Consider the following 19,186-nt stretch of genomic DNA (forward strand, 5'->3'; position numbering starts at 1 on the left):
TATTCATCAAAAACTCTGATGGCTAATATGACTTATGACTTACACTTTCCAAGGAAGCCCCTAGCTGTGTAGTCAAACCTTTTTACGATTCATCAGGCGATATAATTTATCCCAGATAATCGTGGACTATGATCTGTGAGGATCGGTAGGAATGGATATGTAGGAATGTAAGCTTATATGGATATTGTATGGTAATGGTTGGTTTTACAGGTCTGATAATTAATGAATATTATCATATGAACATTTTGAGATTGAAATCCCTATGCATCTCACCAGGTTTTCCTAACCTAACCCACTCAGTTTATATGCATGGCATGTATCAAGACATAAGCTACCGGAACTTGATTAGGATGTTAAGTGATTAAGAGACAACCTATAATAGTATTCAGGACCATCATGTCTTTATGTTGTAACTAATGTATCTGTATTGATTATGACATCCTTAGGGTTCTAACATTTTGGAAACAAACACTTGTAATCAAAATGATCTTTCGTACTGGGATTTTCCTCAAATATAAATAAATGATTTTTAAAGCGTATAGAAAAGTTTTAATTGGTTCTAAAAACTAGAGGATGTCACAGATTGCATTGGTAATTGAATACAACTATTTATTCGTTGATCGATCCCCTTTTACCATTATATTACATTTCATTTGAAAGAATAAAGATGTAATTTGCTTGGTGGCTTGACTACTGCAAAAAAAAAATAGTTGTACGCCAAATTCTCTACATGCAAATTCTGGATTAGAGAAGTACACTTTCTAGGGCATCTAATCAGCAACAAAGGGATTCATCTCGATGCTTCAAAGATAAACGCAATCAAAAATTAGAAAGCACCAAAGATGCCAACAGAAGTGTGTCAATTCCTAGGCTTTGCAGGCTATTATCGGATATTCATTGACAACTTTTGTAAGATAGCCAAATCCCTCACAACATTAACCTAGAAAGACAAGAATTTCGACTAGGAAGAGAAAAAAGATGTTGCATTCCATAAATTGAAGCAAATGTTGTGTAGTGTACCAATCCTATCCCTTCTAGAAGGAACATATGACTTCGACATATACAACAATGCGTCACATCGGAGATTAGGATGTGTATTAATGCAAAGAGACAAGACTATCACTTACGCTCATCAACAAACAAGGTGCATGAGAACATATACACTACCCATGATCTCAAACTAGGAGTTGTAGTTTTCTCCTTGAAGAATTGGAGAAACTACCTCTATGGTATGAAGTGTACCATATTCGCAAATCACAAAAGCCTTTAGCACATCTTCAAGCAAAAAGAACTCAACATGAGGCAACAAAGATGGGTTGAGATGCTAAACTTATACGAATATGAAATTTGTTATCATCCTTGCAAGGAAAATAGAGTAGAAGATTCCTTGAGTATAAAGGAACACTTATCAACAATTCGAAGAAAACGGACAGTCTGCGGTCTGTAAATCGTAAAAACGAAACTTCAAAAATTCTGTCACGTGTCTTAAACTATGAATTTTTAAATTCTAACAATTTTCTCTTAATCACCATTATATCTAGTATTTGATTCTAAAGATAACACATTTTGTCAAAAAAAAACTCGACATTGTTGTGGATAAGAACATGGCATAACAATACCAGCTTTCCCATCAACAAACCTTCAAACGATTCGTTCACATAGCTACCCAACTCTTTTGGTGAACATATTAACATTTTACGAATTAGGAAATGGTGTAGTATTTGATTCAATTGCTAACTTTTCTGTTTCACGAAGATCTGACACTTTCGAGAAAGTTATGACAATTCGAAGAAAACGGACAGTCCGCGGTCTGTAAATCGTAAAAACGAAACTTCAAACATTCTGTTAGGTGTCTTAAACTATGGATTTGTAAATTCTAACAATTTTCTGTTAATCACCATTATATCTAGTATTTGATTCTAAACATAACGCATTTTGTCAAAAAAAACTCGACACTATTGTGGATAAGATCATGGCATAGCAATACCAGCTTTCCCATCAAAGAACCTTCAAACGATTCATTCACATAGCTAACCAACTCTTTCGGTGAACATATTAACATTTTACAAGTCAGGAAATGGTTTAGTATTTGATTTAAATTCTAACTTTTCCGTTTCACGAAGATCTGACACTTTCGTGAAAATAGTCGAATCACAACGAACGGGATTTCGTTGATAACGAACTTTCAAATGAATCATTCACCTAGTTGCGCTAATCATTAGGTGAATATTTTTATGTTTTACGAGAGGTAAAATCAAGTACTACAAAGCAGTGACTTAAGATTTTTCGCAAAAAGTTAGAATCGACATGCGTGGAACACGCGACACGAGAACACGCCACACGGCACGTTCTTGGCCATGCATGTCATCCAAGGCAAGTGGCTATAGCTAGAAAGGGTGTAGAAACTCATTTTTCATTAGCTCCTTCCCTCTCTCTCTCTCTCTAAAAATCTCTCACTCTCCTCGATTTTAGCCGAGCACCACCCTCCCCCACACACAGGAGCCGCTGGCGACCACCGCGAACCACCACCAGCCGCCACCCTTGCACTGATTTGTTGCCACCGACCCCACTACCTTCAACCAACCTATGACCAGGCTCCGGCAACCCTACCTACCTCCAGCAGCCCTCATTTTTCCGACGCCACCGTTGGCGACGTTTTTTGGCGTTTTTCTAGCGATCGTAGGTTTTTCGTGTAACTTCCTACAAATTTAAGACTTGGTTTTTAAATTAATAAAGTAAATAAATGTAATATGATTTATATAGTTAAATAATATTGGGTTAATCATATCATGAATTGATATGAAGTTTTGAAAGTTAAAAGTGAGAAATAATAAAATTTTAAAGGTTAAAGGGCCAAACGTGTCAACTTGGCAAAATGAGTTGACCAAAGGGTTGAATCAATTAATGAAAGGGACTACAAAAGTTATAAAATGGATGAGGAAGGACTTATTGTGTCAAAACTTAAGTTAATATCACAAAATATGAGTTATGGTGGAAATTAGCAAAATGGGCAAACTTGCGGGACCAAATTATAAACTTTTAGGAAATAAGATGCACCATTCTTCTCTTATGGAGGAAGTACGTGTTTGAGCTCCACCATCCATCCTATAATGGCGATTTTGATACCAAGAGCTCCTAGGGTTTTATTCAAGTGGATATTGGAACATTCAAGCAAAAGGAAGAGGAATCAAAGGCTTTGTAGGTATAACTTCTTCTCCTTCTAACCTTGAAATTCGAATTTATGAAGTGGGTTAACCCCAATGTCGAATTTGATGATAAATGTTGATTAGGTTTTGGTTTTCTAAACTCCCTTGATTGGTTTCCATGGTTGTAATCTCAATCCAATCATCCCATTGATGGATTTGATGGTCTGGGTAAAAAGCTCCATGAACCCTAGAAAACCCAAATTAGGGATATTGCAATTGATGATGAAGTGGGATTGGGTTCTATTACCTAGATGATGTTTGAAAATAATAAATCCAATTGGAATAATCAAACACATCCATGATGGTAGAACCATGTATAAGCTTGTATTGAAATGGATTTGGGGACAATATGATGAAAACAATGGAATCCTATGTAGTTGAACAATTGTTGAGCAAATAAAGTTCATAACCATGAATGGATGATATTAGATTGAACTGAATGCAAAATACTAAGTGTAGATTGATTATTGGATTAACCCATGGAATTTGTGATCATAAGGGACATTTTGGGAAATCTAAGGATAACTACATGATGATTTATATATTAGAAGTGAATGACATTCATAAACATGAATTGACACTCTAGAAATGATATTGAAACATAAACATCAAGGGATTCTAGTGAAGTTCTAGCTCTAGTGATTGTTTTGTTCAAAAAGGGCAATTTGGGAATATGGAATGGAATTGAGGATTCTGTGGCTAGATTAGGTATTTCAAATGAAATTAGTAATTATTTCATGTGCTTTTCAACATTCTCTTGAGTATGCAACAAGTTGGGAAAAAACTTTTTAAACCTTTCAGTAATGGACAAGTTAGTATTTCTTATGGAATTTGAGGATTTATATGATCTTAAAGGTTTCAATGAGCACTTAATGAATTAAGTTGGGTGTTTTAGGATGATAAAACACCTCCTAATCATGTGTGAGAACCTATATAAATGGTACAAAGTGATTTGAAAAAGGGTCTTCAAGAACAATGCAAAGTAGGGTGTTATTTTGAGAAAAATCGAGTTGTGGGTATCTCCAGACATGAAAAAACGGCCCGTGGAAATTGATGCCTTAATTTCCATGGCCCGTGGAAGTCTCTAATTGAATATTTTCTTGTTTTCTTCATAACTACTGCATACAGACTCGGATTTATGCACGGTTTTCGACTACATTCATACTTTTTCATGAGGAATAGTTTAAAAAATAAAAATTAGTAATGGAACCCTTGAGGGGTATTTTGGTTATTTTAATGACTTATGTCCATATATGGTGTAGGTAGTATTTAAAGAGGATTGTTCTAGGGAAAAGAACTAGAAGAGGACTAGATAACCTTTGTGTGACTAAGGTGAGTACGTGTTGGCATTTTCCCACTTTGGGGTACATGACAAAATTATTTTATGATAGTGAAATGCAGTGATTTGATATATGAAATGTTTTGATATTGGAAGTGCTAAATGTTTTGGAAAGAATGTTTTGAAAGAATTCCTTGAAGGCAAGAATGTTTTTGAATGCAAAGAATGTTTTGGAAGAAAGAATGTTTTGATAACGTGTTTGAAATGTTTTGAAATATAAATGTTTTACTTTTGAAATGAGTATTTTGATACTAGTGTATGAAATATGTAAAGCATGGAAAGTAATGGAAATAATGTAAAGAAATGGAAAGTAATGAATATAATGAAAAGAATTGGAAAGTAATGAAAATAATATATTGCTCGGGCCATGATACCTCGTAAGAGGCACTAGATGAATCTATCGGGGTGGCGCCTCCCCTTCGCGAGATATATGTCCTAAGGGAAATGATGCCTTGGTGTATTGATTTGTTCTTTCCACCTTGGTCTAGACTTGGGAGTGGTTCCTTTGTTGGACGTAGACCCTAGGTATAAAAATGACAACAGTTTAGTACCGAAATTAGCCCTTAATTATAAAATAAAATGGAATACGGAAAGATGTCTTTTGAAATTAAATGATAAGATATGAAATTAAATGATTTTCATGATGTGTACGAAACGAGTTTTTCTCAAAAATGATTGAAACTGGTTTATGGTCTAAAACTATGTTTTGCAAAGATGAAACATTTTTAATGAAAATATGATAAATGTTTTGGCTCTCAAACCCATATAGCTCATGAGAAATTATTGTCTTAAGTATCTCTTTTTAATGTCATGTATCTCATGTTACACTTAAGGAGAGAGGATGATAGATGGAAGTTAGAAGTCAAGTGATAGAGAATGGAGTGGAACTTGTTAAGTTTCTTGTTAATTGTATTGATGTAATTCTTATTTGTTTGCTATGGTTGTATTGATGCTTAATGGTAACATCAATGTTTTAAATTTGTAAATGTTTTTATGGGACCGGTTTTTGTTAAATGTGGGTTAACACCCGAATGTTTTTAAAACCATGGCATTTTAAAGTTTGAAAAACTTCGAAAAAATTTGGGGTGTTACATTTCCGGTGAGTTATTCCGAAAGAAAAAATCCAGCAACCACCCACCTTTGTTTTGATCATATCCTGACCCATTTTACGGTGAAGCATTGCCCGTTTGATTTTCGATGCTATCCGACGTTATTAGCAAAAACGTGACGGTTTAAAGCACGCGTCGAAAGTTAGTTCGGGGCCCCATTTTAAAACCTTTTACTTTTCTGGGGGGAGAATACATGACTAAAATATTATCTATCGTTTATATAAATGTAAATAGTTATTTAACTATCGTTAAACTGTCGCATTTATAAACTTATAAATTACACTGTCATTACTTTGTTTACATAACTTGGATATTGGTTATGCACTATCATTACTCTACCCACATAACTTGGATATTAGTGATGCAATGTTGTTACTCTGCCCACATAACTTATGTAATGGTCATGCACTTTATTTATAAAACATTTATAATAGTTAAATTATTAAACTTTGGCCTGCTAAAATCTTTTAGAACTACTCGCTCAATGGTTTACGGAAGACATTTCAATGTACTAAGTTTAATGCTTAGCAGACCTTGACTTATAACTGTTAAATCTTAAGTGATCGGAGAGTTATATATAGATCTATACTGTTTGACACCCCTACTTGCAGTTGCTAGCCACAACCTCGACATTCACGACGTCCGATGAAGCTTCAGGAGGGGCAACAATTAGTCGACAACTTGCTTATAGGGACTCATTGTAATATTGAGAGCAGTCTAAATACTTTAATATATAATTTGAAATAGTACGTGTATACAGTAAAACCCACACTTTTGGGATAAAGGTATATTTAATATATAAGTTGAAATAGCACGTACATACAGTAAAACACATACTTTTGGGTTAAAAGTACAAATATATAATTTTGAAGCACATATATATGATAAAAACATATACTTTGTTTAGTTTTAAAAGTACTTATGGTTCAAACTTTATAAACATGTGAACTCACCAACACTCTTTCAAATCACATGTAATCTCAGGGAATTAAGAGTCAGGTAGGTACAATCTTTTGCGAACAATCATGGAACGACAGTCTACTTGGAATAGTTATTATTGTTGTTATTTGGCCTACTGTTAAGGCCCGGTATTATGGCTCCATTGTCAAGGCATCATACTTTTGATTGGCTCGATACTTCTTCCTTTTGTCTTAGGGTTGGGTTTACTTTTTCTTCATTTAGCATGACTTCAGCTCTAACATCTTCATTATGCACGACTGCAAGTAACAGGGCCAGTTTGGTATCATTGACCTCTCGAGTTAGATTTGCTTCTTGATTCCTTTCTCTCTGTAGGTTCTTGCATTCGGAAACATAATGTACATATTCTTGGCATTTATAGCATTAAATATTGCTTTTGTCTTGAGTTTGGTTTTGCCTACGACTCCCTCTTTCCCGTTTAATTTTTTCTTGTTTCTTTGTGACAATTCTTCATGGGTTAAGAGCAATTTCTTCTCGTGTACTTCTTGATGTACTTGAATATGCACTTCATGTACTTCGAGTCTGCCAATGACTTCTTTAATTGTTGTTGTATCAAGATCAGGGAATTGCTCAATTGTTGATGCAATTTGAACAAACTTCTAGTGTACGACTCGTAGAATCTTCTTGACCATATACATTGCATCCATGGTATCACCTAACGTCCGGATGTTGCTCATGATGTTGCTGATTTTTGCTAAAAAAATCATCAACCATCTCGGATTCTTTCATGCTAAGAATCTCGAATTCAGCCTTTAGCGACTGAACTTTCGATGTTCGAACTCGATCTGCACCCATATACATAGTCTTGAGTGTTTCCCACGCCTCTTTTCTGTTTGCCTCTCCTCTATCGACAAGAGAATTTCTTCCGGGATGGCTTAGTAAATCGCTGCCATAGCCATCTTATCTTTCTTGACACCAACCGCGTTCTGGGGATTCTTAGGTTCAATAGCATCCCAAAACTCCTATCCTTGCATGAACACATTCACCTTAATCGCCCATGCAACATAGTTAGTTCTAGTCAAGACAAGACAAGACAAGACAGGATATTGCATCTTCGGTCCTTCCATGGTGGGGTTGTTATCAGTCGGTTTTTTATCTCTTCTATGCTCTGATACCAAGTGTAAGGTATCTAACAGAACACGAAGGATGAAGAGAACATGGCAAAACTGGGGAATAAGAAAAAATGAGAGCTTTTAATTTCTTGTTGAACAAGTGTTTTATTGCTGGAAAACTTAATTGTGAATACCTACATGCGTAACATTCCTTGGGTCATTCCTTATCGGTGATGTAGGGATTGCTTTAAATTGAAATATAACATGAACCATTGAAGGTCTAAAAGGGTAAATCTTTTAGCTATGTTTATCCATGGCTGAGAAATAACGTAAAATGACCGAGCATGATCGTTCTATGAATTCATAACATGATGACAGATTATGTTCAGCACATAACTGTGCAACTTGTTACCATCAAATGAAAAGCTTGAATGCTTACTAAAATAGAAGTGGTTTGAGATTATATATATATATATATATATATATATATATATATATATATATATATATATATAGAGAGAGAGAGAGAGAGAGAAAAGAATTCAATCCCATCTCTATAAAGCATCAATGATAAACCTATGCAACTTCAAAGCTTGAATGTTTACAATCATTAGTACAAAATAGAAGTTTTTTAAGAGTATTTAGTGAATAAAAGAAACTTTAAAGAATTTATTTTTATTTTTAATCTTACGTCTACTGGGCATCAATGATCAATCTATCTAAAATGGAGCTTACTCTTGCCTGATCTAGCTGCAAATTCAATTTTGTATTTTAAGTTCGCATGACATCATAGTCGCTATATGTGTCATTCTGGTTGGACGTGTTGTCATAAATAAAGTTCTAATAAGATCGATTATTGTTTATCCAAAACACATCCTAGAATGGTTGATAGGTTAATGACAAAATCTTTTGTCTCTCCTCAGTCAAATAATGTCACGTATAGTATATTTATTCATGACTCTATGTATGTACAAAAAGATGTAGCTGGAGCAAGTTGCCCACATGACCCATGAAAGCTTGCCAAATTTTATGTCAATTTTTTACCTCCATTCATTGCAATTGTATTCTGGTACATTTTGTTGTCTTATTTACAGCTCCCATCATGATACACCGACTCTTTTTGTTCTATGCTCTTCGATTTTATTTTATTTTTCTACGATGGTAGTCATAGCCGACTCAAGACAATTTGAGGCCCCAGACAAAATAAAAAATGAGATCCTTTTTTGCCTCTACATGCGAGGACTTAATACCAAATGTCTATGTAGAGTCTTCTTTCTTTTCGTTAAGGGCTCTTTTAGAAAGTTAATATGAGACTCTCATATATCTTATATGGTATGAAACCGATGCACATCCATGGCTAACACAACCTTGTCTACCTCATCTAGACTCTCACATCGATAAGAAACTATCCTATAATTTTCTATATATGTTTTTATTCATTCCTCTCATCATAAGAACCTTTTTGGAAGTGGTTAATATGAGACCCACAAGTATTCTATAAATTTTCAAATCAAACATCGTAAATATCCACTTAAAAAAGGGAACATGTGAAAACTTACACGTTTTGGAAGTGGTTAAATGACTTTTGTCTTTTTCCATGTTTCGGAAGAAGACGTGCACTTGAGAAACGTCTACTCGCCAGAAGGAAAAAGTACTCAAAAAGTACTTTTGTAGAAAAACAAACGAGGCCTTAGTCATTCTAAGAAATCTCTGTCTTCATCTGGACGTCCCTCTTTAGCTTATTCTCCCACTTTTGCAGTCCCTTCGCCTTAATTCATTATATATATCCACTTCATGTTCATAACAAATTGTGTGTATATATCCACTTCATGTTCATAACAAATTGTGTGTGTGTGTGTGGAGTCAAGAGTCCCTTACAAAAACACATGGCCAAACAAATGAAACACCAACAGTTCCAATGCTGCTATAAGAACTGGGTGGCTCAACAACAGCTCGATCTGGACGAATTACTCCAAACACTCACCAACTACCCAACCGACGTCGACTACCTCCAACTCATAACCAAAAAAATCGTCTGCCACTTCGAGAACTACAACAACTCTCGAGCCGAACTAGCCAAACACGATGGGCCTTCCTTTTTGGCTCCAAACTGGGGGAGCACTTTTGAGAACTCGTTTCTTTGGATCGGTGGTTGCAGACCAGCTTTGATGATTCGGCTCGTGTATGCACTATGTGGGTCCCACCTAAATACACACTTGGAAGAGTTTATTGAAGGAGTTCGACATGGAAACATCGGAGAAATATCAAGCTTGCAGCTCAAAAGAATAGATGAACTTCATGCTAAAACGATTAAAGAGGAAGATAAGCTGTCGTCATATATGGCAACCTTACAGGCAAACTGTAGAACTGAATAATACATAGGAGCTGAATTATAATTTATTTTATAAAACTTGATGTGTGTTGTATGCAGGAGGGGATAGCGGATGAGCCATTGGTGTTGCTGGCAAGTGGGTGTAGGGGGGTAGGGGAGTCGAGCGAGGGTGGGGTGGTGGATAAAGCGATGGACACACATGCCCTTGATCTGTATAACGTTTTGCTGGAAGCAGATAAGCTGAGGATGAAGACACTTAAGGGTATTTTAGAGTTTTTAACACCATTGCAGGCGGTGGAGTTTCTGGTGGTAGCGAAGAAATTACACCTTTCTTTACATGAGTGGAGCACGAGAAGGGATACAAGAATGGGGATTACTCAACTACTTGGTCGTAATAATCCGTCATCCTCCGGTGACCCACCACCGCCATTACCACCACCAGCGGAGACATGAATGGCAACGTATCGTTTTTTCGTGCTTTTTTCTTTATGTTCGTTTGGCGGCTACGATGGTGCACTTTTCTCGACCGCCATGTGATGTTGTTAAAACGTTAGTTTTCGGCTATCTTTAAACAGCGGCGCCTGTGTAATAAATAAAAAGTTTCATTTTTTTTCTTTTTTTTTTGTTTTCAAAGGTGTTCGTATTATGATCTATTCAATATTAGTATGGAAAGAATTTAAGGTTATCCATTATTTTAGGGTTAGGCTATCCATACCACTTTCATAATCTAATAATACCCCCAAATAAATACACCTTCTCTTTCTTTAAATAATCATAATAATTACATAATCACTTTATTATAATTATCAAATAATTACATACTAATCAATTCCAATCATTTCATCCTTTTTTTATTTTAATATTCCCTCCGTCCCAATATTATTATCTACAGACAAAAAACACATAGATTAAGAAAATCATTAATTACTACTAACATTATATAATAAAATGACAGTTTTGTCTTTACTTTGCATTTAATGTTCCATTAAATGCTTAGTTGGTTAAGTAATAATGAGGGGGTATTTTGATAAAAATGTTATTTATTTTTAAAAGTAGACTATTATTTTGGGACAACCCAAAAAGGAAAGATGGACTATAATTTTGGGACGGAGGGAGTACATGTTAAGTTATTTTTTTCTTTTTATAATTTTACAATTATTATTGTTTTTATAATTTATTTATCCTTGTTTATATGATTTAATTTTTTAATTGTTTGACGTTTTCTTCAAATACACTATTTAATGTTTTATCCGAATAATTTTTAGAGTCTTTTATTTTATTCGTTTACATGTTTTGGCGTTTAGTTTGAATAAAGTTTTTCTATTATTAAGGTTTTGGATATCATTTTATAAACAAAAATAAAATACTAGAGTAAATTATTAAAATCGTCCCTATGGTTTGATCAAAATTGTATGTTTGGTCTCTAACCCTTTTTTTTACTCGGATCGTCCTTGTGGCTTGATTTTGTTGCGTTTTTCGTCACTTACATACATAAAGCAAAGGACCAAACGTGTAATTTTGACCAAACCATAGGGACGAAAAACACAACAAAATCAAACCACATTGACGATTCGAGTGCAAAAAAAATTAAGGATCAAATGTGTAATTTTGATCAAACCATAGGGACGATTTCAGTAATTTTGAACAAATATAAAAATAATAGTATGACTAAAAAATTCATCATGATTAAAATTTAATAAAATTACAAGGAATCAAGCTAATTGTGTGATGTTAACAAGTATGAAAAGGAAATTTTATTAATAAAGTAAAACAAAAATAATATTCCGTGAACATGTAAATTCGATTGTAATTAATGATTTAAATTCCGAAATGGCCATAATTATAGGAATATTTAATTAATGTAAATATAAAGAATTCAAGATTTACATAATAGTGGAGGTTAGTTACGATAACACAGAATTTTTGAAATTCCAAAAGTGGAGAGATAGTGAAAAAAAAAAGAGGGAGGGAGAGAAAATAAAAAGTAAAAAATAAATAAACATAAAAATAAAAATAAAAAAAGAACAACATATTTTTGTTTAAACATGTTGTATAAACAGCGAAATAAATGAAGTTAGTGAGAAAACGAGGTTATGATCGTTTTCATTTGTGGAATGGGTCTCTGAATATACAATAATTGAACAAAATCATATTTCAGTTGCTCAAAATTCCTATCATAAGTCACTTTCACATTATCATTTACTTAATAAGATACGATGGACCAATCATAAAATCTTGCCTCCTTTTTCACCTTCAAAAATGATTGGTTGGTTGATTAGGTGACTCCCTATATGTCAAGAAAAGGGTAAGAATACACAGAAAAGAAAAAGAAAAAAATATTAGGCAATGATCTTAATTTTATGAGTTATTAGGAGTTTTTAGGATTAACTTTGTTCAATGATCTTAAATGCCTTTCCAAAAAATAAAAGTTGACTATTTTTCTAAATAAGGGTATAAAACAGTATACGGTTAGACGAAATAATTGATGACTATAAATTGTTGCGACATTGGACAATTTCTATGATTCTGTTTATCAAACTGGTTATATAAAAAAGTTAGTTACGAGAACGCAATCGTCTTATTACGGAGGAGCTAGATTATGACATACCAATTTTAAAAAATGAGTTTGATCGGCTGTTTCTTGCATTAACAAACAAACAACGCAATATTTTTCTTAATATCATGGGTGATGTAACACCCCGACTCTCAGGTATAAATTTTACAGCTTTATTTCCATTTTAAAGGGTCTACTCGACTAGTCGGATGCCCTGACTCGTCGAGTAGGAACGAAATCAGTCGCATGTTTTAAGTGATCAACTCGACGAGTCGGAGGACACGACTCGACGAGTTGGAGCTGTTGGATGAAACCCTAATTTCCAGGATATTGCACCCTATTTAAAGGGTCATTAGCCTCCTTTGGCCTCCCCTCACCGTCCCCTTGAACTCTGAAACCCTAATTCGCGTGTGCCCTCCATTTTGTGTGATTTTCAAGCTTGGAAGGTGATTTGGAAGAAGAAGGCTTGAAGTATAAGAGGATTGAAGTACAGAGGAGCTGGTTGATCTTACTCTTCTGCTTATTGGCATCATTTTGAAGGTAACAAGTCGTTACCTTAACTTTCCTCCCTCTAGATCTCTTCATGTTTAAGATTAGGGCCTTTCTAGCATGTATGTGAACCATTTTCGGGTATGGGCTAGGATTTGAAGTTGCAACTTCAGATCTGAACTTATCTTGGTCTCTATAACAATAAAGTTTCCAACTTTAGCAAGTGTGAGCTATTCCCTTTGAGTTAAACCCCATTTTAAGCTTGGATTTGGTATTCTAAGCCTTTAGAGCCTTGCATGCACATAAAGTTTGCAACTTTACGTGATAAGCATACCTTAGGAAGCTATATCTACAATTTGGAGCTTTGGGGTGGCTTAAAATCGTCTGAATGAGTAATGGACTGAAGGGACTTGACGAGTTGCATGGTCAACTCGACGAGTCGGATGAAGATTGCCTGTGAATGGTTTCTGCATGGACTCGGCGAGTCAGTGGGACGACTCGACGAGTCAGTTAGGGTTTTCCCCGACTTCTGGACACGCATAGACTCGACGAGTTGGTCGTAAACACGGCGAGTCAGTGAGGGTTTTATGACCTTCTGGACCCTTAAGGAACTCGACGAGTTGCTAGCTGCACTCGACGACTTGGGTCAACATGGACTGTTGACTTTGACCGTTGACTTCGACTTGGACCAAGGGTTGACTAGTTTGACCTCTGGGGGTATTTTGGTAAGTTGGAAATTTATGGAAACGAGTCATCGGTGGATGTAGGTGTTAGATTTGGAGCTGTATTTGGTTGAGTTGACTTTATCGATTCGAGTTACTTGTGAGGTGAGTTCTCCTCATTATATCAACAGGGTCTACGACACCAAGGTCGTCCCTTTATCATTTGCATCCAGGTTTAGGATGGTTGCTATGTTATTCATCTGTTAGATTTCATCCTGGTTTAGGATGGTTGTTATGCTAGTAATCTGTTAGATTGGTATCCTGGTTATATGATGGTTGCTATGTTATTGATCGGTTAGATCGGTATCCTGGTTATAGGATGGTTGCCATGTTAGTGATCTGTTAGATCTGTATGACTATCTATTATTGCATGCTAGCGTATGATATTATGTGCACATGTTTGTTGGGATTGGGATTAGGTTGAGGCAGGTCCTGCTTTGTGATGTAGGCCAAGACACCCAGGGCGGACCGGATAGACTGCAGACCCGGTTAGGGCATACTAGTCAGGTCGAAGGCCCGACGAGTGGTCCGAATAGGCTGAAGGCCCCGAGAGGGCGGTCCAGACGTGTCGATGGCTCGGAGAGCGGTCCAGATAGACTGATGGCCAGTGAGGCGGTCCAGTCAGACTGATGGCTCATTATGTATGTTGTGTTTGTTATATGATATGGTTATATCTGTATGACATTGGTATTTTGGGGAAACTCACTAAGCTTCGGGCTTATAGTTGTTGATTTTGTTTCAGGTACTTCTGATGATCGCGGGAAGGCGAAGGCGTGATCGTACACCTCCTATTGTTTATGACTTGATTCTGTGATATTTTGACACTGAACTATTTTGAAAACAAGTTTTGTAATAATCAATGGTTTTGGAATGTTTTAAAAAGTTTAAATTTGGCATGATTTTTATGGATGTTACAAGTTGGTATCAGAGCCTTGGTTTGAGCGAACTGGAGGAAACACTCGCCTGCCTCCAGTCTCAAACTCAGGTCCGGTCTCGGTGAGGACCCTCCGGTGTCACAGCTCGTTGGACCCTCCGGTCCGGTCTCGGTATCACATAACATAGCATATATATCACACAGACAAAATGCATAACTCAAATAAGCACATACGACCCTCTGGTCACATATAAATACCACTCTAGGTAAAGTATAGTGAGAAGACTCACCTCGGATGATGAACAACCCCTAAAAACGTTGTTGCTGCGCACCGGTCTCTAACTCTGAGCCAAACCCACAATTCACCCAATTAGGAACTAAGTCCAAACTCTCAATCATTAGGTATAAAGGTAGCCCACTAACTAGCCCATCAATAATCTAAACCCATTGGGCCCACCAAGGCCCAATAATAAATGGACTTTCCCAAGGCCCAAATTCTCAAATCTAGATGGCAAGCCCACTCAAGGGCCCAAAGCACACACACACACACACACACACATATATATATATATATATATATATATATATATATATATATATATATATATATATATATATATATATATATATATATATATACATATACATATTCCTCTAGTCCAAAACTCTATTGTAACCAGTCCAAACTCTAAGCCCAACACTCAAAGCCCAAAATGAGCCTTAGCCCAAAAGTCCACAGTGAGGTTACGCGGGGCGTAACTCCCTTGGTACACTCAACGTACTCACGAATTCAGATTGGCCATCGGGGACACTTGGTCAGTACGTGGGGTGTACTTAAATTACGCTCAGCATACGTCCAGGATTGTTATCTCCACTCCCTTGGTCTTAATCCATTAAGACCATAACTATACTCTTAGATCTGGTCTCCATAAAGGCTCATACATAATAAAGCTCGTGACTTTAAGCCTTTGCATGGCACATCAAGTCCCAAACACAAAAACTCTTACTCTTTACTCTGAAAAATGCTCATATTTTATGCATGAGGTGGTTCCAACGTCCAAGGCCTCATTTTTATGAATCCTCTCCACTAGAAACACTTAAAGGGACATATATTAGGCTCTGAGTTCAACAACTCATAAAGCTTCAAGCTTTGGGACCAAAAACCCTAAAATGGACCTAAAACAACAACTACCACAAGAATAAGCAAGTTTCAAACTTGATACCTCTGGAAGATGCACCAACAAGAGAAGAACATAGATCCAAAAGCTAGATGCTCAAGCTATTCTCTTTTAAAGCTCCTTCTTCTTCAAAAGCCAAACATAACAAGTCATCACCCCACTAGGTCCACATGAGAAAGCCACCAAGATTCAAACTTTATGCTTTCTGGAGCTAGATCAACCTGATTAGGGCTTGGATCCACAAGCTCCAAGCCAAGCAATGCTTCCTCAAGGAACTCCTTCTTCCACAATATGCACCAAAAACTCACTAAATCACCAAACTGCTCAAGAATCACTCAAATGGAGGCTTAAGGTCGATTTATAGGGTTTAGAGGGATGGAGGCTGAAGATATTAGGGTTAGGTTATGAGATAAGTGATGGGTTTTTAAGCATTCTAACACTTCCTAAGTGTACATGCAACCCTAATAACCTTGAATCTATGTTTTCTCTATATACATGCAAATTTCTTTTTCAAGGTTATTTCCTAACTAGCATGGCATGGGGATTACATAGAACATAAAACTAGTAGAAATACATACCTTGTTGTTGCTTGGATTCCTTCAAGACTTTGTGAGCCTAGCACCCCAAATGTTGTGCCTCAAATGCTTCACACAACACCACAAGACTTGGAATAACTTGAGAGAATGTCACTTAGCCTCAAAATCGGTTATGCCCTCTCTAGTAACACTAGGTCACTATTTTGCTAGCCATAGGGTTCCTTTTATAGTGTTGTCACAATTAGGGTTTACACATGAATGCCCTTAATTGTCATGACTCTTGATTTCTCATGACCCATGGGTTTGTAACTCCCATAGACTATCCATGGAGCTCCATGTGGTTATAACCAAACCCATAAACCATGGATCATTAATCCACCATAAAAGAATTGATGATTGTCATAATCAACCCTATATATTTAATTAGTCTCACTTTGATCACTAGATTAATACTAGATTAATACTTGATCAATACTAATTAAATAATACTATTATTAATATATTAGAACTTATTATATATTAATAATCATAAGTGCCTTATTCTCTCATTTAGTCTATCCAAGTATTGCAATGCCATGCAACCCAAATGGACCATGCCGGGTCGGGTCAAGTACATACCAAATAAAGTTATGGACTTAGACACTATATCCAACAATAAGGAGCTTAAATAGGGTCCAAGACCCCAAAATAGGGTTCAGGTCTGATCAGCGTACACCCAACATACATATGGTACGCCCAGCGTACTCCGAAGAACATTTGCGACCAACCCTGGTCAGTACGCCCAGCGTACTCCAAAGTACGCCCAACGTACTTCCTTCTTCACTAGTACGCCCACCGTACGGTTTGTGTACGCCCAGCGTACTCGGCTAAGCCTGAAACCACAAAACTTCTGAAGGCCATAACTTCTTCGTTATAAATCTGTTTCCGACGATCCTTATATCCACGAAAAGGTAACGAGAAGCCCTACACTTCTATCAACTTTATTCCACCTTAAGCCCACTCGAACTCAGATCCAAAATTCATGAAAAGCCCGAACCAGCACCTTTGGCAATACATTTGGGCTCTAAAGCACAAACCGAACTCTTTTATCACACAACCTACCTTACCCACATCCCAAAAGGGCCTAAACATTTCTCTTTGAAAGCCTCAAAACCTTCTCATACTCGGATTAAGGCCCACTGGCCTTAAATCACAAAACTATCAAGAACAGGATGTTACAATTCTCCCTCGCTTGAATTACATTTCGCCCTCGAAATCGCTCCTTATAAACACATAGGTCGAGCCCAATAATCCGAGAAGCACCACCGAAAGGACCTCATATCATACAACAATCTCTTTCAAAAACACCTAAACCCAACAGGAACTCCCTACCCCGAAGAAGGACAGACCCAACTGCCGCTACGATACTCGATCTGATTCTCCAAACTCTAGTGGTCTATCTCCCTACCAGACCACCCTCGCAAAACATCATCCTGCTAATCGCCTATCGGCCAACAGACCATAAGAACACTCTTCCCACTCTGATTCTCTAATCGATCCCAATCGCAACTCAAAAGGAACGGAAAAGTCATAATCCCCTAAGGACCCACTGCCTGAACAGCTATCAGGACTCATCAGAAGGAAAGAACCCCAAAACTCAAACACAAGAAAACATCATGCTCACTTGGAGGCATCCTCTGACATCTATAGACATAAGCCCCAACTTCCTCTCAATTATCCCTTTCAACACTGAGCATCAAGTCAACTCTCGAACCAAAAGATGAACCTCCAAAGGTTACTCATTGAAAACCAAAAACGTCTCACCGACTTCCTTTTCACGATAACTATCTCGGCTCATCGCGACACACAAGTCACGAAGTTCGCTTTACCCCAAGTGAATGCTACAACTCATCTGAAATCGTCTCATTTCTGACCTTTGTCGTCTACCACCCACTGGTTCCATGCGTCCCGCGGTTCTTCCCATACCAACGAAACTGATCCACTCCGGCCTAAGATATCAGATGAAGGTCAATACCCCCCTCAAAATGAAACCCATCCACGAATCCAGAACCTCATCTCGCCTATTCAATACATGAATGGATCCAGACTCGAGCTCGAGAGTCTGATTCAACAGGAGAATTGGAACTACTCATTTCCAAACTGGTACTCAACTCATGACCCAAAATTCACGGATTTATGCACACACCATCTCTCCAATTCCTTCCGATTACGATAATCCCTACTCAACCTGGGATATAACAATTTCTCGACTGACACGGAGACACCCGTCTCGCCCCTGGTTCGGCAACCAGGCCCCCGAAGACTCAAGTGTTAAGGCCACCTAAGCCTAAGAACTCCTCTGCGCCATACTCTGACTAGTGAATACTACAGCTCCCGGCAGAACAATATTCACCCTTATCGACTATTGAGTGCTACGGCCTCCCCCGTAGTCTTGTGATACTCTCTCACTGACTTGTGAATGCTACGGCTCCCCGCAGTATCACAACACACACACACACACTCTCTAACCAGTGAATACTATGGCTCCCCGTAGTATCACGACACTCTCTCGCTGACTAGTGAATACCACGGCTCCCCGCAGTATCACAGCCCTCTCTCAATATCCAGTGAATACTACGGCTCCCCATAGTATAACGACACTCTCTTGCTGACTAGTGAATACCACGGCTCCCCGCAGTATCACAGCCCTCTCCCAATATCCAGTGAATACTACGGCTCCCCGTAGTATCATGACACTCTCTTCCACTGACTCGTCATGGGCTCACTCCACGGTTTCTCCTGATAATCCCAAGCGTTTACTCCCACTCGGATTCACTT

At 37.2% G+C, this 19,186-nt stretch overlaps 1 protein-coding gene across 1 annotated transcript; it reads left to right on the forward strand.

The window, feature by feature from the left end:
- The first annotated feature begins 9,485 nt into the window (after nucleotides 1-9,485).
- On the forward strand, nucleotides 9,486-10,588 carry LOC145140618 (protein DOG1-like 3). Its single transcript, XM_079074048.1, has 2 exons — nucleotides 9,486-10,038; nucleotides 10,116-10,588. Exons 1-2 carry the CDS (start codon nucleotides 9,514-9,516, stop codon nucleotides 10,467-10,469), a joined length of 879 nt encoding a protein of 292 aa, XP_078930174.1. The 5' UTR covers nucleotides 9,486-9,513; the 3' UTR covers nucleotides 10,470-10,588.
- Nucleotides 10,589-19,186: the final 8,598 nt, after the last annotated feature.

The sequence above is a fragment of the Lactuca virosa genome, chromosome 9 (assembly GCF_052849685.1).
Source record: "Lactuca virosa cultivar CGN04683 chromosome 9, Lactuca_virosa_CGN04683_v6, whole genome shotgun sequence".
Lineage (NCBI taxonomy): Eukaryota > Viridiplantae > Streptophyta > Magnoliopsida > Asterales > Asteraceae > Lactuca > Lactuca virosa.

Coding starts and splice junctions, on each gene's coding strand:
- LOC145140618 (XM_079074048.1), top strand. CDS start 9,514: ATGTTCATAACAAATTGTGTGTGTGTGTGTGGAGTCAAGAGTCCCTTA. Junction 10,039..10,115: donor CATATATGGCAACCTTACAG/GCAAACTGTAGA, acceptor TGTTGTATGCAG/GAGGGGATAGCGGATGAGCC.